This window comes from Symsagittifera roscoffensis, chromosome 2, assembly GCF_963678635.1.
Source record: "Symsagittifera roscoffensis chromosome 2, txSymRosc1.1, whole genome shotgun sequence".
In the NCBI taxonomy this organism is placed as follows: domain Eukaryota; kingdom Metazoa; phylum Xenacoelomorpha; order Acoela; family Convolutidae; genus Symsagittifera; species Symsagittifera roscoffensis.
Window position 1 is genome coordinate 43,059,705 of NC_087063.1, and position 25,346 is coordinate 43,085,050.

At 33.9% G+C, this 25,346-nt stretch overlaps 1 protein-coding gene across 1 annotated transcript in view; it reads left to right on the forward strand.

The window, feature by feature from the left end:
* Nucleotides 1-506: 506 nt before the first annotated feature.
* LOC134839211 (3-hydroxyisobutyrate dehydrogenase, mitochondrial-like) overlaps nucleotides 507-25,346 on the forward strand; it is a 32,207-nt gene continuing 7,367 nt past the window's right edge. The window contains exons 1-2 of the mRNA XM_063854687.1: nucleotides 507-602; nucleotides 6,209-6,407. Of these exons, the coding sequence (XP_063710757.1) occupies nucleotides 521-602; nucleotides 6,209-6,407 (281 nt within the window). The 5' untranslated portion in view covers nucleotides 507-520. The remainder of the gene's footprint in view (nucleotides 603-6,208; nucleotides 6,408-25,346) is intronic.

Genomic DNA, 25,346 nt, shown 5'->3' on the forward strand with positions numbered 1-25,346 from the left:
AACTTTGTCAAAACTTTTTATTTGGTTGAAACGTTTTTCCTCGGTCGACCATAGTCGAAACAGATGGCTTGGGACGAGACGGTCGAAACATGCCAATTTTTGGTCAAAAGATAAATGGCAAACCCTGGCCGCGGTTAATTTTCTTTGGGTCACGCCGGTCGCGGTTAATTTTCCTTCGGTCGCGATTAACTTTCTTTCGGTCGCGCCATTCGTGGCTAACTTTACTGCGGTGTACCGGTCGCGCACACATTTTCTCGGTCTGTAAAGTCTGGAAATATCAAGTTTCGGTCTGAAAACACTCAAATTTGGTCTGATCATTAAACCACAACCTTGACCCGGGTAATAGCTGAAAATGTATTTTTTATGAACTGGAAATTGTCTGCTGAGGCTCTCCTCTAAGGCCCCTTGCTCCTCTAAGTCAGACTGTTCAGAGACACTACTTTGCTTTTATCCTATGTTATTTTTCTGAAACCATCTTCATTTAGTCTCACCTCACCCCCAGCGTGTTTTCAGATCTGCAATGGCGGCTGCTCAGAAGGTGGCTGGCTTCATCGGCCTCGGCAACATGGGCTCATTAATGGCACGCAACATGGTCAACAAAGGTACTTATCATCAAATCTAAGCTACTTATTTACACCGAAATATCAGTAGTTTGCCATGCCAGGACAGTAAATCGAATTACGAAATAATTATTTAATTTGTATTTCGCAAGATTTTTAGGTTTGATAATATGAAAGTTACTATGATAATGAAAGAATCTTTTCATTTCAATTTTGTTCGAATTGTAATTTGTGAAATAAAATGTTGCGAAAAATACTTATTGTACAAATATGAATCTTAGTTAGTATGTTGAATGATGTAATAATTGGGGGTTTTTGTGAAAAGATCTGGTCTGTGTACTGATCTGGTTTTCGGCTTACTGACATATCAATTTATTGATCTACCACCCAAATCTTAGTTTAACCTACACTGGGCAACAATAAACAAGTAGACACTTGATTTCAACAAGCAAACGAGTGAAATTTAGATTTAGATCACGTTTTTTTTTGCCTAGTTAAATAGGATGGTTCAATAATTATAACTGTCTGACAACTGTCTGGCAGGTAAAAATCCCAAATAGTTGAAGAAGCTAAACTCAAACTCTGACTGAACAATATGTACTTCATGTACCCGTTAAAAAGTAAAAATCAGTTCTGTTTCAAGTGAGATCAAAAGGATTATGCAGTCAGACACGAAAAACAAGAAAACTTTTACAATCAATGATGACACGACAAAATTTTAAGATTGATCAAAATGCATTCTTTTTTGCTTCCATGTATCTTGTTAACTACGCCCCCCCCCCCTTTGGACCTTGTTATCTATTTCCCCCTATGCATGTATTATTTTTGACAACCATTTCTGTATAAAATATGCATGTCAAAAATGTCAACAATTAAGAAGGTTTTCATTTTAGGTATTCGTATTTGTATTACTCACTATTTATATAATACCCACGTAAAAATTTTAAATATATATATATATATATATATATATATATATATATATATATATATATATATATATTTAAAATTTTTACGTGGGTATTATATAAATAGTGAGTAATACAAATACGAATACCTAAAATGAAAACCTTCTTAATTGTTGACATTTTTGACATGCATATTTTATACATACATTTTCTGAAAACTGTTGTAAGCTATTGAAAATGGGGCCGCCAAAGTTGAATTTCTGAAAATCGAAATAGGGGGGGGGGGGGGTAATAGTTAACAAGATCCGCTTCCATATACTGCATCTTGCTGAGAACGCTCGGTTAATCATTGATTCAAGCACGAACAAGAACCCAAAAGCTGGCATAGAATATTTGATCATTTCAATTGTAGGAATGGAATAAAAAGCCACAGTACCATCAAAAATGTAAGCTCAAAACCAAATAGGCGCAGTTTGAGCTCATGCTAAAATTTTGCGAAATTAAGTTATGAATATTTCTGACTAATAAGCGTTTTCATAACTTTGTGTCATGCACTAAGCCCCGTAAAACTTTCATGCATAAAGGTTTTTGACGCGTAATTATTTTTTGTGATGACTTTGGCAAGTAAAATACATGATACAAAAGTTTGCAACACTAGAGAAGTTTGTTATAAAAAACGTTTTTCAACAATTCTTTGGACTGATAACGATACTGGAATAATTTGCAAAAAAAACTCAGAGCTTTCTTTATTTTCTGATCGTAAACGAGTTTGCAGCCCATCATCTTCCTGCCCAAATTGGTTTAGCAGAACGATAAAACTGAACAGAAATTAGAATTACTTGTGGTTTTCCAAAATTTTCAAGACTTAGTAACATTTACCGGGTTCAATTTTTAGAAACAGCAAACCACATTCGTATTTTACTAAATAAATCTAACAACCCAAATTCAACATTACAATATTTTCAATTGAATTTCAGCAAAAAATTTGAGTTTTTGAATAACTTGCCCAGATAAAAACAAATGATCTTATGAAATCAAAAATGATCTAAGGTCATAAAACAGTTTTTTTACGGCAATTATGGCCATAGCACGGCTAAATTAGTTCAAAATTTAGAGAGCAAAAATTGTAATCTTCATTGAACCTGTTTTTCCAGCTCAACCTGAAAGTAAAAATCTGCAAATTTCAACAACTATTTTCAACCTGGACACAAGTGTTGAACAACGTACAGTAAATGAAACGCAAACTAGTGAATCAGAAGAAACCATTACAGACATTGTTTTTGAATGGATTGGTGAGGATAGCAGTATAGTGCTGATTTAAATTATCCGGACGAAACGCATTAAACTAGAAATTTGCAGCGCGTTTTTCTCAAATTGGGTTGACTTAACGTAAAACATGATGCTGACTAAACTTGCTAAAAATTTAAGCCGAATTATTATGATGCAATTTGTTTTAAGAAATTCGGACCCATTATTTTGCACCAAAAATTGATCTTTTTTGGCTTTTTCAGTCAAATGAAAATTACGCCAAAACTACTTGATCGATCTCTAACGTAATTTAATCAAAGGGAGCCCTTTACTTAGCCCAACAAACTTAAAAAGGTATACTCTCCACAAAAATTGCGCAAAATTTTTAAAAATTGCTTTTAAATAAAAAAATTGGTGTTTTCAGTTGTGAAAACGACCTTTTTTGTCTATCAAACAAATATAAATTTATATATAGAATTTTTTGGAAAGTATAACATGGCTAAAGTTTGTTGGGCTACGTTAGAGGCGCACTTTGGTTTAATTATGTCAGTGATCAATCTATTAGTTTTGGCGTAGTTTTGATTGACTGAAAAAGCCAAAAAAGATCCATTATTATAATTGCACTTTGCTAAAGATCCAAATTGTACCATTATAATTCTGCTTACATTTTAAGCAATTTTTGTCCTCATTTTCACCTAATGTCAACCAAATTTGTGCAAAATGCGTTTTAAATTTCTATTTTAATGCGTTTTGTCCGGATAATTTAAATCAGCAATGTAGCGTGAAAGAAGGAAAATTAAAAAAAATCAGGAGGATATAGGAACATAACTCTAAAATTAGTCATTGAAATTAGGTCTAATGAGCCTGGGCACCCAAATCTTCTAGGTTCAAAGCAAGATCAAATGAACACTATTTCTCGCCTTGCTGTTGCGGTTGATTTAAAAAAAAACTGCTTCACATTATGTAGATTTAATTGATCGGTGGGCCGAATATTGTTCCAAAATTCAAAAATAGTTTTAAAAAATCTCATTATAATATCATAAAAAGTGTGAATCGATCTCGCAGATCTAGAAATCCTTGACAAAGTTATTTCATTTTTTTTATACACAGGAGTGACAAATATCACAAATTATAGAATAGGAAACTTTTAAACTGGCAACCGGATCAAGCGATCAAGAGCGGCGTTAAGAAGGAATGCCAAACAAAATAGATTCACTTCTCTAGCACCCAAAGAAAATTGCAGACTTCGTGATTCAGATATGAAACCAGCATATCTTCATGCGAAGTTGAATGAAGAAGTTTATCTCAAGATGTTACTTTAAAATGTTACACAGCTGTTTGTAAGTTGAACAAATCAAAATATGCACTGCAGCAGCAGGGAGTCGACTTCTGTTATCAGGAACCAGCAAAAATTTAACAGGGCAAAAAATGATGATTGCATTGTATAAATTTGAGTTATAAAGAAAACTACGTTTAAGTTCTGTTAAGTATTTGAGTTTAGCGAGTGCTTATGAAAAAGATATAGAGGAGCTATTGATACTCTTCGGAAAAAAGTTTTGAAAAGATTATCCAGGTAAACTTGAATGGCTCTCATCAAAAAGAGTTGAGATCACTGAAAACCCAATCACTCTAGATTTGGAAATCTTCTCTGATAGCGTTCTCTCAATATTTGACCTTTAAAGTTGTGAGTCATCAAAAATGCGGTCATAAGTAATTATAAACTTCACTAAGGAAGCAAAAAACGGATTGAACATGGCCAAAAAGTTATTACGGTTCGTTTTTAAGCTATGAAAACTAGGCCTGAAATTGTTGTATTATCCAGGGGCGGATCTAGGATTTTCTCGAGGGGGGGGCGGATTTTCAAAAAATTTTCAAAATTTTGACGACCTTTTTTTTTTTTAGGTCGACCAAATTGATTTTTCGAGCTCTCCCAAAGCACTGTTTTGCCCCTATTTTGGCAAAGTTTTCTGCGCCGCAGGCAAATTTTTGAAAAACAGTCAAAAAAGCCGTTTTTGGGCACTTTGAAAAATTTTGACAAAAAATAGCGTTTTTTTGGCGCGCGCTCCCCCTCAAAGTTAGTATATATTGGCGCCTTTAGAAAAATTTTAGGGTCGGTCGGCCAAAAAGGAATTTCTGAAAAAGTATCAAAGGGGGGACCCTTTGGGTCGGCAGGGGGTCGAATCCCTGAGGGGGGGGGCGTCCGCCCCCCCTAAATCCGCCCCTGGTATTATCCCACGAAGAGCCTCGAAATATACACCAAAGAGAATGATTTGGAACCGACGTTCTCTTTTTTTGTTAAATCAGAGTACTTTTCACTAACTTCAGCTGTTCAACAAATATTCTTCATCCGGATTCTCGCTCAAAAAATGCTCTCATTATTACAAATAATTGATTCTTACGCGAGAAACTTGAAAGCAGACCAATTTGCCTGGTTCAGATACCTACAGACACATTGGCAGCGGATTTTCTGAAGAAATTTCTTTCCCATATTAAATTCTTCCAAGAGCGATCAAGCTTATTGGTTTTGGCAGACTGGGGTTTACCGATTGTTCCTTCAAATACTGGGAAAAATTGAGAGGGTATGAAAGAATGTGCAATCCGAAATCAAAAAATAATTTGAGCTCTGAAAAGAATGACAACGTGAAAATGCGAATATTTTGATATTTACAGTCAATGCAAATATCATTAGGATATCGTTCATGATTTTTGACAAAACAAATAGTCTTTTGACTAGCGTGATATCAAAATAAGATGGCTTTTAAGTGCTTTTATAGAAGTCGCTATTTGGAATGGCACGAAATCATGTCACTGCCACGTTGACGAAAGCTATTTTTGTTTGTGCTGCAGCGGCTATATTTAGCCCCGGTTTGATACAATTTTTTATCGCAACAATAGTCTTAGTCTCTTTACGGTCTCTAATATTGGCATAGTCTGTGACCCTGCCTCTACTACTTATAGAGTTGATTCTTGTCAATCGAACAAAGCGATTAAAATTTAAAAATTTTTCGCGATTTTTTCCAAAATGGGCTGACTTAAGGCAAAGCGACCAAGACAAAAGGAGTTAAAGTTTCGCACTGCCAGTTTCAGACATTTGTTGTTCTGGTGACTTCTAAAAATGGATAGAAACCATAGCAGAGGGTGATTTTTACCACACCAATTTAGACACATGCTAAATTGTTAGGTGACAAGTGTCTATCATAATAAAGCCCTTTCAGTCGTGATCGAATTTCAAAAAGTTATTTCAAAAATCTCTCAATGTTGAGAAAGACTGATTTAATAAATTCTTAAAAAGAATCGCATAATTTTTTTCTTTTAAATACCGCTAGGTGAGTAATTGAGCAGTGAATCTGATGAGAGGAAGGGTGTAATGTTAAACATTTCTAAAAATTTTTTTAATAAAAAAATATGATATTATTCAACCATAAATTCGCACTTGAATGAATCGTTTTGCGTATTATGAATACGGGTCACTCGTTTGTATTTGATTGACAGGTTATCAGCTCGTCGTATACGATGTCTCCAAGTCGGTCACTGACAAATTTGTCTCGCAGGGAGGGGCCTCGGCAGCTTCCAGTCCTTCTCAACTGGCGGAAATGTGTGCGGACAAGCGAGCCAATGCCATTCTGTCCATGGTACCAGAGGGCAAACACATGAGAGAGGTCTACTTGGGGTCGGACGGGGTTCTCAAAGGGTGAGAGTTACAGAAAATTTTATCCGAAAATCAGGATCACAAGGTTTCTACAGCATCTAAAATATTTTCAAAACTAACTTGGCCACTATAACTCTTTAAGCTCGCAGTGTACTCCTCAGACCTCTTGCTAAATTTGGGACTATAAAGTTAGTATCATCCTCATTAAACGCTATTCGCATATAACTCAGCCCTAACGTAACGTTTGCGGTAATTGAAGTTCTCTTCGATGGAACAAGACAGAGGACTTGTACCCTGGTGACCTAAAATAAAATGAATCAGAGGCCGGGCAGTAGGGCTCTGTTCCACTAGACAAAGTTAATTTACTGAGTGACATTTCTGGATTCTATTTCCATTTGATTCTAACAATACATTCTTGAGCTTATTTTCTGCGACGCCAAATTATCCATCGTGTTCCATGGCGAACTATCAACCCTTCAATGTCCATGACGCACGTATTGCGATCCATAGAATCAACCACTTCAATATCGACAGCAACTGTCGACACTCAGTAAAAAAGAAATCTGGAACCTGATCTAAACTACATTTTATGATTGGATAAATTAAATGTTTTACCAATGTAAAGTATTTAATATTAACCAATCATGATCCATCTAACTAACAACCCACTTATTTGTAAGTGCTGAAGTTACTTGTAATTTCAGCACCAGAGAGATTTGAATTTAACTTAGAAATTAGTTGGACTCTCCCGAGCACTTCAGCAGCCGCAATAAACCAGTATACCCTAGATCTATTGAGCCTAGCAGAGACTAGTTAAACAACCTGAGACTAGATAGTATAAGAGTAAGATTAGGATCGGTATTAGACTAAGAAGTTGCACGAATCTATCCGGCCGAAAATAAGATAGCGTGACGAGCAGACGGTGTACCCTATCCGAAATTACTCTATGAGTTACACTTCGGTCCTAACTCATCTGGTGCGACCATAAGTCTCGAACAAGACCTTAATAGATTAGAATTAACCAAAATAGATTAGAAATTAGACAAAAACATTTACAAAAATGTTATACGACAATAATTTAATCGAAATGTCTCTACGACTCAATAGATCAGAGCCAATATTCCGAACCATAACAGAACTACCCGGAATTGGAAGAAGACCTCGAACCAAAGACGACATACGACAAAGTAGAAACTTGCCGTATAGTTATATGATAGTTCGGCAAAAGCCAGAACAAACTTTTATATTTCGAATACTACTTGCAATGAATTTAGATTTCCATTTGCAAACATAAAACCTTGAAGTTACTCTTCAAAATCATTTCAGGCGCTAAACAAAATTATTAATATACAATAACGATTGATAAAAAGATCTAAGATCGTTTTCCTAAAACTCTGCAGTATTATACAAAACATGTTTGAAAAATATTTATTGGAAAATAAAAATAAAAATTAGTAGCATGACAATAAATGGTTAGTAATCATAAATCATCCTGTTGTTCCAGCTTCATCATCTAAAACATAACAGCAATCATAAACCCACTAATATCATCAAAACACTAAATGTTTCCTTTACACACATTTAAAATTTTATTAAAACTTAAATTCACTTAATTTTAAAACCAGATCATCAAGGCTTATCCTTGGATCTTAAATCATTTTCTACTTAATTAAATTTCAAATTTGATCATCAAGGCTTATCCTTGGATCAAACAGAACAACTTTGTTCTCCCCCACCCACTTAATTAGTGTCTAACGACCTCAAACGTCGATTCACTACCCAACCCTTTCTAAAGACCTAAGACTAATAGAAATTTTTAAACAAAACTAATCATTCAAATTAGGATAAACAGTGAAGAACTTCGGTTATTCATCCTTCACTTGACCCCCCCTCTTACCAGACCCAGGATAAATCTTAGACTTAGTAAGTTTAAAATAGTATCTAACGAACTACTCGCGTTCTAATTATACCTGAACCTTGTGGATCGATTTACTATTCTCCAACCCTTGAACACAATCACTACCCCTAAGTAAGATTAAGTAAGTTAACACCTTAACTTATACTAGCCACGAGAAAGTAAAAAATCATTCTTCGGAATCGATATACTTTTCTCTCCAACCCTGAACAAACAGACCCAGGTTAAGCTAACCAAAAAATCGTAAGAACTAACAGTTTAGGAAAATAGAAATCATTTAACAACCCTTTGCATCCGTCATTCTAAACCTTATGTCATTTAAAAACCTAGGAAATAAACAAACAATCGTTTTACACAATTGTGAAATAGATAACAAAAAATACGACCTTGTAATCACACCTCATACACAAACAGTTGGATACATTCGAACAAAACGACAAACACTAAAAAGAAAAATAATAACGAAACAAAGACAAATAACACGAAAAAGATTTTCAAAAAATCGAAACGCATTTTCAGAATCAGAAACCAACAGTTTAGACGAACTTTACAAACTAAAAGAATCAATAGATAAAAATTGCCCAATACACGATCAATTATATTTCTCTGACTCAGAAACAACTTCAAATTCATCACAAAGAGGAAAAAGAAGAATAAAAAAGCAGTACAAACACAAACCAGTACATTTATACAATTGGAATCAACCAATTCGACACATTAATAATTACATATTAACAGTAATCGAACGAAAAAATGAGTTCAACGCACACCCCAGGTGAAGAAACTCCAGATGATGATGAAATCTTTCCTTTTATAGTAGACGCAGATACTGATAGAGGACAACACATATTTTGTCAAAATTTACTCGTAAATTTATTTGAACCCGGAATCAGTCCATGTAAAACAGAGTTCCCCGATGTAAAAATCAAAAGACAAATCATAGATCACTATCTAAAAGATATATGCAACATAACACAACAGTATGGAATCTACTCCATAGAATTCACCTCACCAAACCATAATAATAGAAAATATACAATTCAAACAGACGATCTTGATTTAGAATTTTCAAAAGTTTTTTCAGAATATATAAAAAGCATCCAATATCATAACTCACAAAGAGCAAACTCCATATTCACCAATGAAGTTTTCGCAATAATATATAGTTATATTTCGATATTAGAAAACGAAATCCCTATAACAAATGTCTCACCGACAGAAACATCTAAACATTTAAGAGTACGACATGAAATCACACTACTCTCTAGTTATTTAAACATCATTAAAGAAAATTTCACGAAAGACGACGTTTCACAACATACAAAACACGATCTACAAAAAATTTTGGCATGGTTCATAATAGATTATTTCACACACAATATTGATTTAATTGCACAAGCAAGAAAAAATTTTAGACCCCAAAACTCGAACGATGATACCGCTATCACAGAACAATCAGATTATGTTTGGGACCCCGAATGGTCTCATCCCGCATTTATAAGCTTTCCACAATCAATCTCAAGTCAAGCAATAGGTACAATATCTTACATAAGAGATTATGTAAGAGTAATACCATTAACAATTGATGCAACACCATTAAACTATAATACATTTTTACCCGATACACAAAATAATAGTTTAAACTCTACAGTTATACACAATGAAAACCTCAATGGAACTAGGAATCTTACTCAACAAGATATCCAGACACCATCACACTTCATAAATGAAGAAATTGTACACACAACAACTACACAACAAAGTATTTCACCAATACGCCCAAATTTAACAACACCAAGAAATACAAATCCTTCACAAACACAGGTAACCTTACAATCAACCGTTAAACCTTCGGTTGCCCCTAAATATTCACATATGGATTACCAAACATACAGACCCATGACAATACCATCAAAAACACGCAAAACATTCACTAGAAACAACTTTGCAGACCATAATTATAATTATACACATACATCAAAAACAAATTATCAACCACAAAGGAATTTTAATCAATATACAAAACCTCGAAATTGGGATAACCCAATGGCCCAACCTAATTCAACAAATTTCCAAACAAATCCTCCACGGGATCACAGTGAAAATTACCCATTTTTTCAACAAAATAAAAATAAAAAACAGACATCTTATCAAATGGATTATTTATCCTCAGATGATGATTTCTTACAACCAGATATATTTGCACAAAATACTCAAGAATATCGTAGACAAGGAATACAGAGAACACGTACAAATCATAGAAATTTTTCTCCACAACCAATAGATGCACAAAATCAACAACCAATTCAACAACAAAATCCAATTAATACACAATCTTTTCAACCAATTCAACAACAAAATCCAATGACTGCACACTCGTATCAACCATCACAAATGCAAAATGAAATACCACTCCCATATTATCTCCAACAACATGAGATAACAAGAAACCAACTTTCAAATTTTTCTCAAATGCCAAATGCAGCAGAATCATTACAAATGACAATGAATCCATACCTTATGGGTGGATCATCAATAACATCAAACAAACCTTTAATGGTTTTCACAGGAACAGACCCTGAATACTCTGTAGAAGATTATTTAAATGCAGTAACAGCAAACCTGATTTTAAATATTGGACCTGAACCAATTAATACGCCACTACATCAAAATTGGATACATCGACGCACAGCGTTAATACAAACAACCTTAGATGGCGCAGCCCAAAAATGGTTTTCAGTACTACCTCTAGAAATAAAATCAAACTGGAAAAGATTTACACAAGAATTTTCAAAAATGTTTGACTCCGAAAGAAACAAACAACAACAAAGAGTTTTATGTAATGAAATTCGCAGATTACCAAACGAAACCATCAAGCAAATAGCAGTACGAATCGAAACACTAGTTCGAAAAGCATATTCATTAAATACACATGACTATAAAAACACAAAGATGACAGAAATCTTAATGATGACCTTAACACCACAATTAAGGAAAATAGCAATAAAAAAGAGAGCATCACATCCTTCTTCAATTCGAGAACCCGATTTAGATTTTCGAAAACTAGTAGACAAATTAGAACAAGCAGAAATCACGATGAAACTAGAAGAAACGGAAAATCTGAAATTACAATACGTTAACAGAATTGAAACGACTCCCACTAATATTAATAATATACAGGAATCAGACAGACCTCGTTGAAAAAATCACTGAAATACTCAATATTTATGAAAAGAACCCAAACTTTAAAGGCAAACCATCTTTCAAAAAATGGTGTAATTATTGCCGACGATACGGACATAGTATTTCTGAATGTAGACAAAAACAGCAAGACAATCAAAATAAACCTCAAAAATATAAAGAACCAAATAAATCATTCTATCAATACATGAAAAAAGATCAAAATCTACCGAACAAAACAGTCTACAGCAACAACAGTTCAGGAAAACCACTCCCGAACAATACAAATTATACAAGAAATCAATCACCATATAACTCAAGTTATAGAGGAAGATCGCCAGAACGAAGAAACACACAAAATTCATCACAAAATCACTACAATAGACCAAATAGTCGAAATAACTACTCCAGATCACATTCAAATACACAACGATTTGTTTCTAGATCTAATTCCCAATCAAGAAATAACTACTATCCAAACAACCAATCACGAAATTCATCATACAATAGGAATAGAAACTACTCCTATAATCGAAATAGAAGTTATTCAAACAACCGAAACCAGAATTACCCGAACAATCGATCAAGGAATAACTCATATAATAGATCGAACTATAACAGACCAAACAATAATTACCAAAACAGATCGCGAAATAATTCACAAAATCGACACCCAAGTTATAATAATCGTTATAGAAATTATTCCCAATCACCACACCGGAATAATAATAACTATAATAATTCTAATAATCGCCACAGAAGTAGTACACCTAAACATCAAAGACAAATCAATCAAGTACAATCTAACCCAGAAACAACATCAGACCCTCCAGGTATTGATGACACAGTAACTGATACGTTACAACTCAATCAAATAAACTGTACATCATCAGATTCAGAAAGTGATACTGAAAACACTCTTTCTATCAATATGATAAAAGTCGAAAATGACTATGAATCTGTCATATATGAACAACCCTTTTCATCACACATATATGAAAATCAATCAGAATTTCTTCAAAATTATTACACTACACCCATAAATTCCACACCAACGACGCAAGAAACAAACGAGATTAACACTACAGATCAAACCAATAAAAATACCAAAACAAAATGCTTGAATACAAACCACATTTATCAAAATATACAAAAAGAACAACCCAAAGAAAAAATTTGGACAATACCATTTCTCTTAGAAAGCCCAAGAAATAAAGAATTTCAACCACCAGACCTTGAAATAGATTTTTTAATTGATTCAGGAGCAGAATCAAACATAATAAACATCCCCACATGGAATGAAATAAAAACTTTACACCCAAAGTTAATACCTCTTGAAACCTCCAGTAAGTTAGCAACAGCACAAGGATCAACATTGATAAACTACGGAAAAATCCAATTATTTCTCCTCCCCACCAGAACAATGGAACAAAGCAAAATTTTAAATAAGCCATTTAAACAAATATTCCATATCACTGACATTAAATATAATATCATTGGAATACCATTTATTTCGAAGTATATACCAACAATTAACATACTAAATAGTAAAATATTAATCAAAGATAAATATACAAAAACAAAAGAAACATCCTTAACATTTTTTCAAAGATTAAATAAACAACCACCATTCTTTTCAAAATTCTCCCCGATATTTAACAAACAAAGAAAACACCTAAAACCACTATCAGGAAATATCTATAATTTTTCAATCAAACAAGTTCACCAATATGATAAAGAACAAAACAAACAAAAATTTTATATGTCAGAATTTGAATTCAAACCTATTCATAAATTTTTCAAAATCACAATCTCATCCATAAAATATTTGAAAAATTCGAATTCCGATATCATTTCTTTACATGTCTATAACAACACACCTTACCAAGTAACATTACCTTTAGGACTTTTAGGATACTGCGAAACCAACGCTACAATATCACCAATACACGAAAAAGCCTATCGCGTAAATAATATACTCCAATTACTAGATATTTGCCAATCTACAATTCTTAATGAAGAATTATCTATAAATAATATAATAAGTAACGAAAACAGAAATACGGATTATTTCACAAAAACTCCATATTTCAAACCTACATTCAACATAAGTAACTACACAGAGGACCAACAGAAATTTTTAACAATGTTTAATTTCCAACATTCACAAATAACACAAGACGAATTCGAAAAATTAGCCAAACAGCTAATTAAATATTCATCAGTCTATGCAACATCAAAATTCGATGTTGGCAAAATCAGTTCATCACTACATCTCCCGTTAAAACCAGACGCAGTTTTCAAAAAACAGAGAGCAAGTAAAGTACCAATTCACTTACATGATAAAGTGAACAGATTACTCGATATTTTAGAACAATACAACATTATATCACCAGTAAACAAAGAAGAACAACCAAAAGGCAACACATTCATCAACCCTGTTATCATTCTAGCTAAAGGAGAATCATTAAAAATCGTTCTCGACGCTAGATACCTCAATTCACTCATAGATGAATCAAAATGTAATTGGCCCATTGAACCAATACAAGTTATTTTAACAAAAATAAACGGCAAATACTTTACAACCGCCGATATGAATAGTGCATACAATCAAATGCCACTAGATGAACAATCACGACGTTTAACACAATTTGTTATAGGAAACCAACAATATGAATTCAACCGCTTATTCTATGGAATATCCATAGGACCAGCAGCATTTTCAGCTTTTATGAGCAAAATTTTTAGACCACTAATACTCAAGAAAAACGCAATCACCTATTTAGACGATGTTTTTATGCAATCACAAACAAAAGACGAGATGTTCAATGTTTTAGAAAAATATCACCAAATACTTCAGAACGAAAATCTGAAGGCCGCCCCCGATAAATCACACTTCTTTTTGACAAGAGTTAAATTCTTAGGACATAATATAGAAAGAAAAACAATCACTCCATTGAAATCACGCATTGACGCTATTCAAAAACTTCAACCACCAACAAATAAAAAGAAAATCCAAGAATTTCTTGGAATGTTAAACTTTTTAAGTAAATATGTTTATAAAATGCAATTATATCTACGACCATTTTATAACATCCTTAGACAACAAAATAATTTTGAATGGAACACAGAACATCAAACACGATTTGAAGAAATAAAGAAACTTTTAACTGAACAAATTTCAAACACAATTCCAGACTCAAATCAACCATTTTATGCAATGTGCGATGCTTCGAACTTTGGCATCGGTGCAGCACTATTACAATCACATAATGGTACAAATAAAATGAACCTCATATCAGCAAATTCTCGACTATTCACTCAAGCAGAGCTACGACTCTCAACTCTAATGAGAGAATGCACAGCCATAATATATACACTGACAGAATATGAATTTCTGATACTTGGATCAAAACATCCAACAGTTCTATTCACAGACCATAAACCAATCAATTTTCTTTTTACACAAAAGTCTAATCCAAACCACCGAGTTTACAGATTTCAACTAATTCTAATGAAATTTCCAAACTTACATATAGTTTGGACTGCAGGAAAAAATCTTGCATTACCAGACACCTTAAGTCGAAATACACCACCTGAATTACTTACACGAAAAACAACAGTTGAAATACCCAAAAACATAAAATTCTACCTTGCAGAAAACGAAACATCACCCCGATTGGAATGCAAATATGCAGTAAAAACTGATATTAAACAATCACAAATAAATAGTTTACAACATTTCCCACTTTATTTAGATTGTCAAAATAATCATTATGAAGTTGATTTACTTGGAACATCAACTTTCAAACCAATCCCATATTCTCAATGGATAAAAAATAACACTCAACAAAAACGAACAAAACAACACCCGCCTAAGAAAGACCATTTTCCACTAATTGAAAAAGAAGATTTAACTGATAAAATAAATTTATCAGGACCACAAACAAACGATTCAAAATACACAATAAATCAAGTTTTTGACCTTCACGACCCACTTGATACAATACCCTTATCTAAATTCGAAATTGAAAACATTTTTCTCCCCCCAACAGAAACAATTACAATTTCAACACTGAAACAATATCAAAACCTTGACCCAGTAATTCGACAACTGAAATCATGGCACAAATATAAAACTAAACCTATCAAAGCAGATTCAACCATTCTAGGAAACAAAACACTCCTCCGATACTTTCGAAAATTTAACAACACAACAATTAACGACAATACAGACCTTTTAGAGTATAACCTGAATGAATCTACAGTTCCATGTCTCCCTTTAAGTATGATTCTTATAGCTTTTAATATTTCACATACACAAAATATTAAAGGACACTCTGGATCAGAAAAAACATATTCAAATTTTATACAAAATGTTTACTTCCCAAATGCACCAATTTGGATAAAAGTACTATGCAATGATTGTATAGTATGTCAACTAAATAAACCTTACCCAAATCAAAAACAAATAGCACAAAAACAAGATTTTAAAGGACAAAGTTTGTACTTTAACCATCGTATCTCATTTGATACTAAGGGACCAATTTCACCCTCATCAGAAGGAAACTCCTACATTATGGTAATTGTTGACGCATTTACACATTATGTAGCACTTAACCCAGTACCACATTGTAACGCTTATTACGCTTACACAACACTCTATGAACACTGGATAGCAAAATTCGGACTACCTAAAAATTTTAGTTACAGACAACGGTACAGAATTCATAAATAATGAAATTATCACACTATGTCATTTATATAACATTAAACACAAACCACGTACATCTCATGCACCTTGGACAAACGGCTTAGTCGAAGGTATGAACCGTTCATTACAAGAATATCTTAGATGTATCATCAACGGAAATGATACAAAATATACCGAATGGTCAGCAGATGTAAAATTATTTCCCTTAGCATATAATTCACAAATAACGACAACTTTAGGAATGTCACCATACGAAATGGTTTTTAACCAAAAGCCACGCAAACCAATAATGTTTACAGCAAATTCTCATAAAAACGCACAAGGTTATTGTCAACCAAATAAAGACTCAATTTGTTATAACCTACCTTTACATACACACGATGAAGATCATTTTCATCACCCACAAATTCTTAAACTAGCCTCCGGTACACACACCGAATGGATTCTAAATAGAGATAAAAAACACAATGAAATTTATCAAAAAATAACAAAAAAGTTATTACAAAGACAAAACATTAATGAACAAATCAATTCACGTTTTACACCAGCCTCCGATTTAAAAATTGGAACATTTGTTTTAATACCTAATTTTAATACTCAAAAAGGAATTTCTAAAAAATTACAACCCCTTCGAAAAGGACCATACCAAATAATTGCAAAACCCACTGATGTCACATATAAAATTACCGACTCAAACACAAAAGAAATCGTTCAACATCGAAACAACCTATTACCTTATTACCCAAAAGAATACGCACTCCGCGAATTAACTCAATTATATTCTTTCACAGGATTAAAAATCATTCAAAATGAACCACATCTGAAAAACACAGAACAAAATGATAACCCCACCGAAAATCAAAACACAAAACCAACCGCCACCAAAAACAATACACAAAACCATAAAGAATCTCCAAAACAAAGAAAAAATAGAAAAATGACAGAACAAATAATACCCCAAGAAGAAATAGACAAATCTGAACATAGAAAAACAACAAGACTCCGAAATCAACCACGTAAAAACTACAAAATGTTCATCCCCCAATCTAAAATATTAAAGAAAGTAGAATTTAAAAAGTAATTTTAAGATTTCATACTTCACAATCTTGAAACCTCCGTAACATTTTTCATTTCAATTTTTCAAAATAACATGCTCACAAGTACGCAATAATTCTAGTTCAAAATAGACCAATAGGATTCATCCAATCCGCCACTTTCTCTAACTCAAACTAAGATCAATTAGACGAATAATCTAGAACTCCAGGCACATCTCTAACTATAACTTTACAACCTCCAGGTCAAAAATAAGCAAATCACTCCAACTTGACAGCTAAAATAAATATCACCATAATACCGTACCCCTCCCTTATCTAATAACCCAAAGATCAACAATATTTCCCCAACTCAGACCACGAATACCCCCAAAACAAATTTGATAACTTAGCCTAAAGTAACAAAATGAAGATTTTAATTAGCCTAAAGTATAAAAATCTCACCATACCCCGGATCATTTGACAAACAAAAATAAAGAAAAAGACGACCTCCCAGTCACCATGAAAATTGCCCCCAACAATTTTTTACAAAACTCAACCCACTTGTCAAAAAACTAATAAATAATTCGACCACACTAGAAAATCGCCTCAAACAGCAAAAAATATCCGACCAAGAGATCATTTCTTAAATGCTCTTCTCTCAAACAGTTGCTCAAATACTTATAAATTTTAAACATTTTTTTTCAATACTTGAAGCCTTTATAATATTTCTTTTTGATATACTTGAATCTTTTCTAATAATCCTAATCATTTTTTGTAACATTTTTTAAATTTTCTACACTATTCTCGAACTATTCCTCCAACTTTCCAAAACCCTTGAATATATCCACAGGTACGATTTTAACAACTTGTCTAAATGATACGAACAATTTTCAGTAGAACCGATATTTTTTTATTGTTTGTAATTTTCATAGCATTCTTATCATCCCTCATTTTGACCATCTGTAAATGTATAAAGAAAGCAATCCTCACATTTGCCCTAGCAACAGTCCTTCTAATTCTTTTTTGGAAGAATATTATAATAAACACAAAATTTCTCACTAAAGTAATAATTCAAAAAACCATCAAAAATTGCTACCCAACAGTCACAGAATCAGTCTTCACCGACATCATCCCAAGATAACCAAACACCACCTTCAACTACTCAAAATCCTCAAACGTCTACACGAATTTCTTTTCAAGACAATCCATACACTTTTGAAGAACGACATACTCGTTTATCAGAACCACTAGAACCAGTCCAACGACAAGCACCTTTAAGCGAACCAACATATAACCTATACCCAACACTACCACAAGAACTAAGTAGAATAAGAAATTCTAGTCAAAACCAAAATACAGTCGAAATAAATAGACAAATTATACATCCTCGACGAAACAGAAATCTTCAAACTCCCCGAGTTCATTTTGATATACCTCAATCCCCATCACAAAACACTCCAGAAAACCCCATTGGTATATTACCAGAAACCCCTACGCTTCTTTCACAACGTAGCACCTCAAGCCTACCATCAGATTACTTAGGTTCAACACCAACATCTGAGCAAATACGTGAAAATCCCTTTAACCCCCCAAACCAGGCATCGCGACTACCATATTGGACTACACATTCATTTACACAAGGTGAACCAAATTTAGTCAATGACCCCATAGATATTTCTACGGATACAACAACATCCTCATCACTACCAGAAACATTATCACTACCATCAACACCATCAATAAGCCAGTTTTCACCACCACCCTTTAACTTAAACTTTCCAAATAATCTCGACGCCAGATATCGAGAACAATCATCAATAAATATTCCTTTAAGACTAGATTGGAATACATTCACAGCACCTCCACCACTATTTGGACAACATCAAGAAAGTAACCGCCTTCATAACTGGGCACTTAATAGATTACAATATCGCCAAGATATTCACAACGATATCCGTGATCACAATATTCAAATACTCCAACAAAACAGTTTACAATTAAAGTTTGAAATCACAGTTAAGTTAAATAATATTACCCAACATCCCTACCCATTAAATCCACCTAACATAACAGCTCAATCACTACCACCACCGTTTATAACTACTGAAGTAATATACAAATACGACAGATATACCAAAAACACAATTGGCTACATTACATTTTATAATCCATACTCAGGATTATCATACACATGTATATTCTAAAATTATTAATTTTTCTCCAACTCCCTTTTCTAGTAATCTCAAATCAAAACATAAACCCTTCTCCTCGTACAGGACCACAAGATTTACTAGTAACACATTACGATTGTGAAGAAAATGAACAAAAAACACTACATAAATATGCAATAAATCAAGTATCACAATGTGAAACAGAACCACAAGCTATAGAAACCACAGATGTAATAGCAACACTCTATTCAAAAGCCCGAGCAACAACAGTTACAGGTTATAAATTCACAGCAACATTTTCCGAAAAGAAAGTACATTGTTCACAAGTCTCGAACGGAAACAAAAACCGACTTGACCATGAATCATTCTATCAGAGTAATATAGAACGTCTTTTACATCTCCATCCCGACGATTGTAAAAATGAATTACTTAGACTAAACATCACACAAAATAAAAACTCCCAAAGAAAATTAGTTAATTTTCAAGTTTTTTCAGACTCTGTACATCAATCACAACTTGAAAGACACCAAGGACATATAAAACTAGACGAAAAATACCCGTATAACGGCGCACACGGACGATTAACCTATGACCTACACGATAAACATTGGATACCACACATTGGTATAAATGACCCATCAAACTGCAAAGCAGACAAAAAAAATAAAGGATACCAAGAAATAATGTTTTTCGATTGGAAAATACAACTCGAAAAAATACAACTAACACGAGATTTATCAGATAATACAATGATCTATCAAGGAATCCGATTACCTTGTAAAAATGATCAAGGTTATTGCGACCCTACAACGAGAACACAAGCAACAATTGTTTGGTTCCCCGAAGATACATGTACAACATTTCAAGTAGCAAAAATACACGCTCGTATGATAAAATTTCACGAAAAATATTTTATACAATCAATTCCATATGAACAAGTCCATCCCTCACGAAAACTAAGTTCTAATTTTAGAAACATAGACAATATAGAAAACAAATTGACACGTTTTCAAATATATCAAGAAACAGAACTTGCATGTAAATACAGGAATCCACTTCACAGAACACAATACTCTGAAATATTAGTTGAATACGAAAAAGGATTCGACATGACCACTGGAAAAATAAAAATCGACCCATATGCCACAGGTCATCCTTTAAACGAAGGAACATCCTATATACCAGTTAATTTTCAAAAAAGCAACGGACAACCTGGTGGACATCTAAAACCTTATGACACCAGAAGCACACGCTTACAAGAATTATCACTAATGAATACTACATATTTCGGTAATATCCACTATGATATTCATTTAGATATGAAACTAGATTATACAATTAGCCGAATTTTTCAAGAAATGTCACTCTCCGAATTAGAAACACTACACCAACTATGCGAATTAGAACGAACACAAATATTACAATCACTTGCACTAGCAGTATTAAAAATACCCTATGCAGGATACTTATTATCTGGAAATAGATCAAATTTTTTAGACTATGAAGGAAACATCTTATGGTTTTATACTTGTACTAAAAAAGTATCACCACTATACGTTTTTGAAGATAAACGATGTTATAAAAGAATCCCTATCTTTTATAAGAATAAAGTACATTTCGTGGATACACTTTCACGAAGAACCTATTTCTGGGATACCGCAGTCCCATGTGGATCAGAAAACAGCCACAATGTAGTACAACTAAACCCTGATGAAAATAAATATTATCTTCTCACTCCATATCCCACATTAATGCAATCACTCAAAAAATTTTCACCAGAAAGCATTCGCGCTATTGCTCGAAACCCAAATATAGACTTACAATCAATAGGAATCTATTCAAAATCAGATATTCAACATCACATTAGAACACAACAATTCCAAGAATTATTAACACAAATGGACACTATACAAAGACAATCAATAGACCAAAATTTACGCAAACTTGCAGAAACCGCAGGATTTGCCGATATCTACACGCAAGACTATAGCGGATATTTTAAAGACATTAAAGATTATATATATCTGAACGGTGAAAAATACCGTCCCCAAGATATATCACCAATTAACATTTTTAGCTTTGTTACACTCAAAAATGAGATCCTCGATTTTCTAGGATGGCCCTACTACATCTTAGAAAAATTGACTATTTTATACGCAATGTTTAACTTTATTGGATTTCTTTTCTCACTTTTAAAAGGAATCTACAACACTTGTGCTATACACACACAAGTAAACAGACAAGCAAGTGTAGCACGCATACTATTTGCAGGATTCTTTGGAATCTTTTCTACATCTATAAACAAAATTCTTTTAGACGCACAAATAAAAGAATATAACACAAAAATAACAACACGACAAAATACATACGACGAAGAACATAACAATGTAGACATAACGCCAACGGCACCACAATTACCAGCCCTACCAAATAACCATCCACTATCCCTAGTCCCACGAAATTTTCGAAACTTAGCCATCACACATAATCCAAATTTTCGACTCACCACATCACAAAGTCCCATTCAACATATAATGACACACCAGTCACAAGATGATAATACTTATGAACAAATTATTGAACAACCCCATACCACCGCTTTTCAGTCTCAAAATAATCATTTTTTTAGCCCACGATGAGCCGCCAACTTGGATCACTACACCGATCAAATTCCCACCCAACCAATCTTACCTCTCCAATCCCAATAATACCACTTTTTGCTTTTCCGCCACCCGATTTTCCATCTAGTAATGTAACATCAGGCATGAATTCCGACACTAATTCACACATCTCAGTTTTACACTCCATCTCACAGCTAAATAACCCGAATATTGAAACCCCCGATGAATTCGCCGACTCAGAACCATCCCCATCCAATAATTTTCATAACTCTTCTAATTTTTCTCAACCCCCTTTTCAACCCATATTATCCAATAACCCTGACCCAATTACTCCCACACCCTCTTATGCTTCCCAAGTTACCCCAACCTATTCCTCATACCATTCTGACCAATCATCTCATTCTCCAGACACCCCCCGAATCTCCCCAGAGCTAGATAATTTTATTACCCTTCAACAACAACCCTACCACCTTAATACCCCAACCATAAACCAAATCTCCTCCACAATAAATTCATCCAACCCCCCTACCCCTACACCCTCTTCAACTTATACTGAATCATTAGCACCATCATCCACATCAACTGAATCTTCACTCAACACTAATAGAGCTTACCGCACTTTTAAAAGAAAGTTCCCCAACCATCCTTTCCCAGCAAAACCAGGAACAGCCCGTGAATACATCAACCACCCCAAGCATACTAACACAAAAGAATTTTTAGCCATCACCTTACCCTCATTCCCACAATACACCTTAAACACCCCCCACGACACTAACGAAACACGCAACTTTGTAGATGAATACGTTTTAATGCCCACTCTCTCTTGGACCTCATATTATCATTTTACTAACCCTCTTTGCTTACCTTTATCTAACACTCACATCGATATAGAGCGAAATACGGATATGCTATATCGACTCACTACACCACTAACCGCTAGACAATTTACTTACGTTGGATATAAAAAATCACTAAAAACACACACTGCACCTAGAGCTAACGAATATACACTCGAATACTATGATCACAACATCATCAGAGCTAACCAAGATCAATTCTTAGACGACGATCGCTTCGCTAATCCACAAATTACCGAGAAATTTTTCATCAAGACACCATATACATTCACACTAAACATCTTCGACCGAAAGTTTGATCACATTATTTCAGAAGCACTAACAGACACACAAGCATACGAAAGTTTTAAAGAACGCTTCCAAATATTTTCACTAACCTTTCATTTCCTTGCACCACACGAAAGAGATTTACACTGCTCACACGATATTATGTTGCGCACTAAACAAACCCACACATATAGTTATTATCGTTTCATCCAAAATCACTTTGACCTACACACACCCTCTAGACAACCACACCATCGTTTTCAATTCATTAATTCCAAATACACTTCACCATTTTTCCTAAATTTCACATATTGTATTAAAGACACTAACCTCCATGGTATTCTTCGTAATTATGACCCCATAACCCAAATGTACATCTTCTGTCCCATTACCAAGACCTTCAACGCCGAAGAATCCCGACCCTTCCTTATCCCGCACGAGTTTGTACAACCCATAGAAATCCCAATTTTAGAATTCATCCACAACACTAAATTCAATCACAAATTATATAACTTAATCCAAAACACACCTTATGAGTTTGCAGTTGGCACTGAAGAACTAACCACTATCAAGGCACTTCAATTGCTTTGGCCACTGCTTCAAACTAAAAATATCATCCGCATCTTAGCTAAACTACTAACAACTTCAGAACTAATTCACGACATCTTCCCCCACGGTTTTTTCCCCGACGACTAACAGGTAAGTATGAATTAAATGAATATTACTAACTAATTAGAATATTAAAAAACTCACCATACTTTATTCATGTTTTCTTTAGATTTTTAGCCTTCATCCGACGATCACCTACAAAAACCACAAAAGACAAATAAAAATCGCAAATTTCATCAAACAGATTTCAAAAATTCTATTAATCTCTTACACTTATAAATTTATAAATTTAATACCAATGCAGTAAATTCATTTCTAAAATTTTCCCCCACAAGCAGTAAATCTAATTATGATGAAAATTTGTATCTTAATATTCCCCCATGACTAGCAGTAAATTTCTAAATTCTATGTAGTAAATTAAATAAATGCAAATGCAGTACTAACCTTTTGATATTTTCATTCATTCGCACAGAAATTCTATCCACACTCGCACAGCCCGCCCACGAAGAATTGTTTAAAATAATGAATTTCAGTTTCAAGTTTTCACACTCAACAACTCTAACATATAATAACATGTTTCAAACTTTCCTTTAACCCGGTTGGAAAGGAATCATATACTAAACAAAACTAACCAACGCAGCTTACTAAATACCACAAATCATAGAATAACAGCATGACTTAGAAAAAGAAACCAACGGTACCCAAACCGGATTAACCCAGTTTAAAACTGGATAATTTATTCTTTTGAAGACTATTATAAAGTCTAAGAAAGAAATAATAAAACACAAAAAAGTCGAAAGACAAACCCATACCACAAACAATTTGATTTTTGAAAAAAGGACACAACCAACAAAACATAAGTAAGACCACAACAAACTCAACATAAAACGTTGTCACATAACAGGACCCCTCACAAAAACCGCATGAAATCATACTCCCACTCCTGGCCTAACCCACCAGGAAGGACGTCCTGAGCATGCTCTATAGCCGGCCTAACCCACCGCGCTACATCCACGCTTTGTGACCACACCACTATTTTTAATAAGAGCTACTCAAGTGTGAGTAACTCTTCAAAATAACCGAACTAAAACAAAAAGCTTTTGTGAAAACAACTAACTAAAATCATTATTAAAAAATATTAAACTAATAAAAGTTTTATAAAATGTAAAATCACATGATGCAATATATAGATCAGAATACAACACCAAGGACGAACATCAAAAGACAAGACGACCCCACTACACTCGAGAGAGAATGACCAACTACAATCGATATGCCGCTCACAATCACAACTCAAAGGATTTAGAGTACGACTTGACCTCGCAGAAAAGGACTTCATTGAACTAGACCAATGACCACCTCGATGTTCAAGTATACGTACAGATCCGAGTAACCAGGCATCCCCTCCACGCACAATCTCCACGCCATTCCCAAACTAGATCATACACAAAAGAAGTTCTCCACGCAGAACAGAAAAACCTGACATAGCAAACCATTCTGAAATCAGATTTGAGTTTGTTGCAAAGACGTAGTCGTTGTCACTAGAAGACACAACGTCTTATGTCTCTAACTCCAGCTTCCTGGAACTTCCCTAACAAAAGAGGAAACGGAAG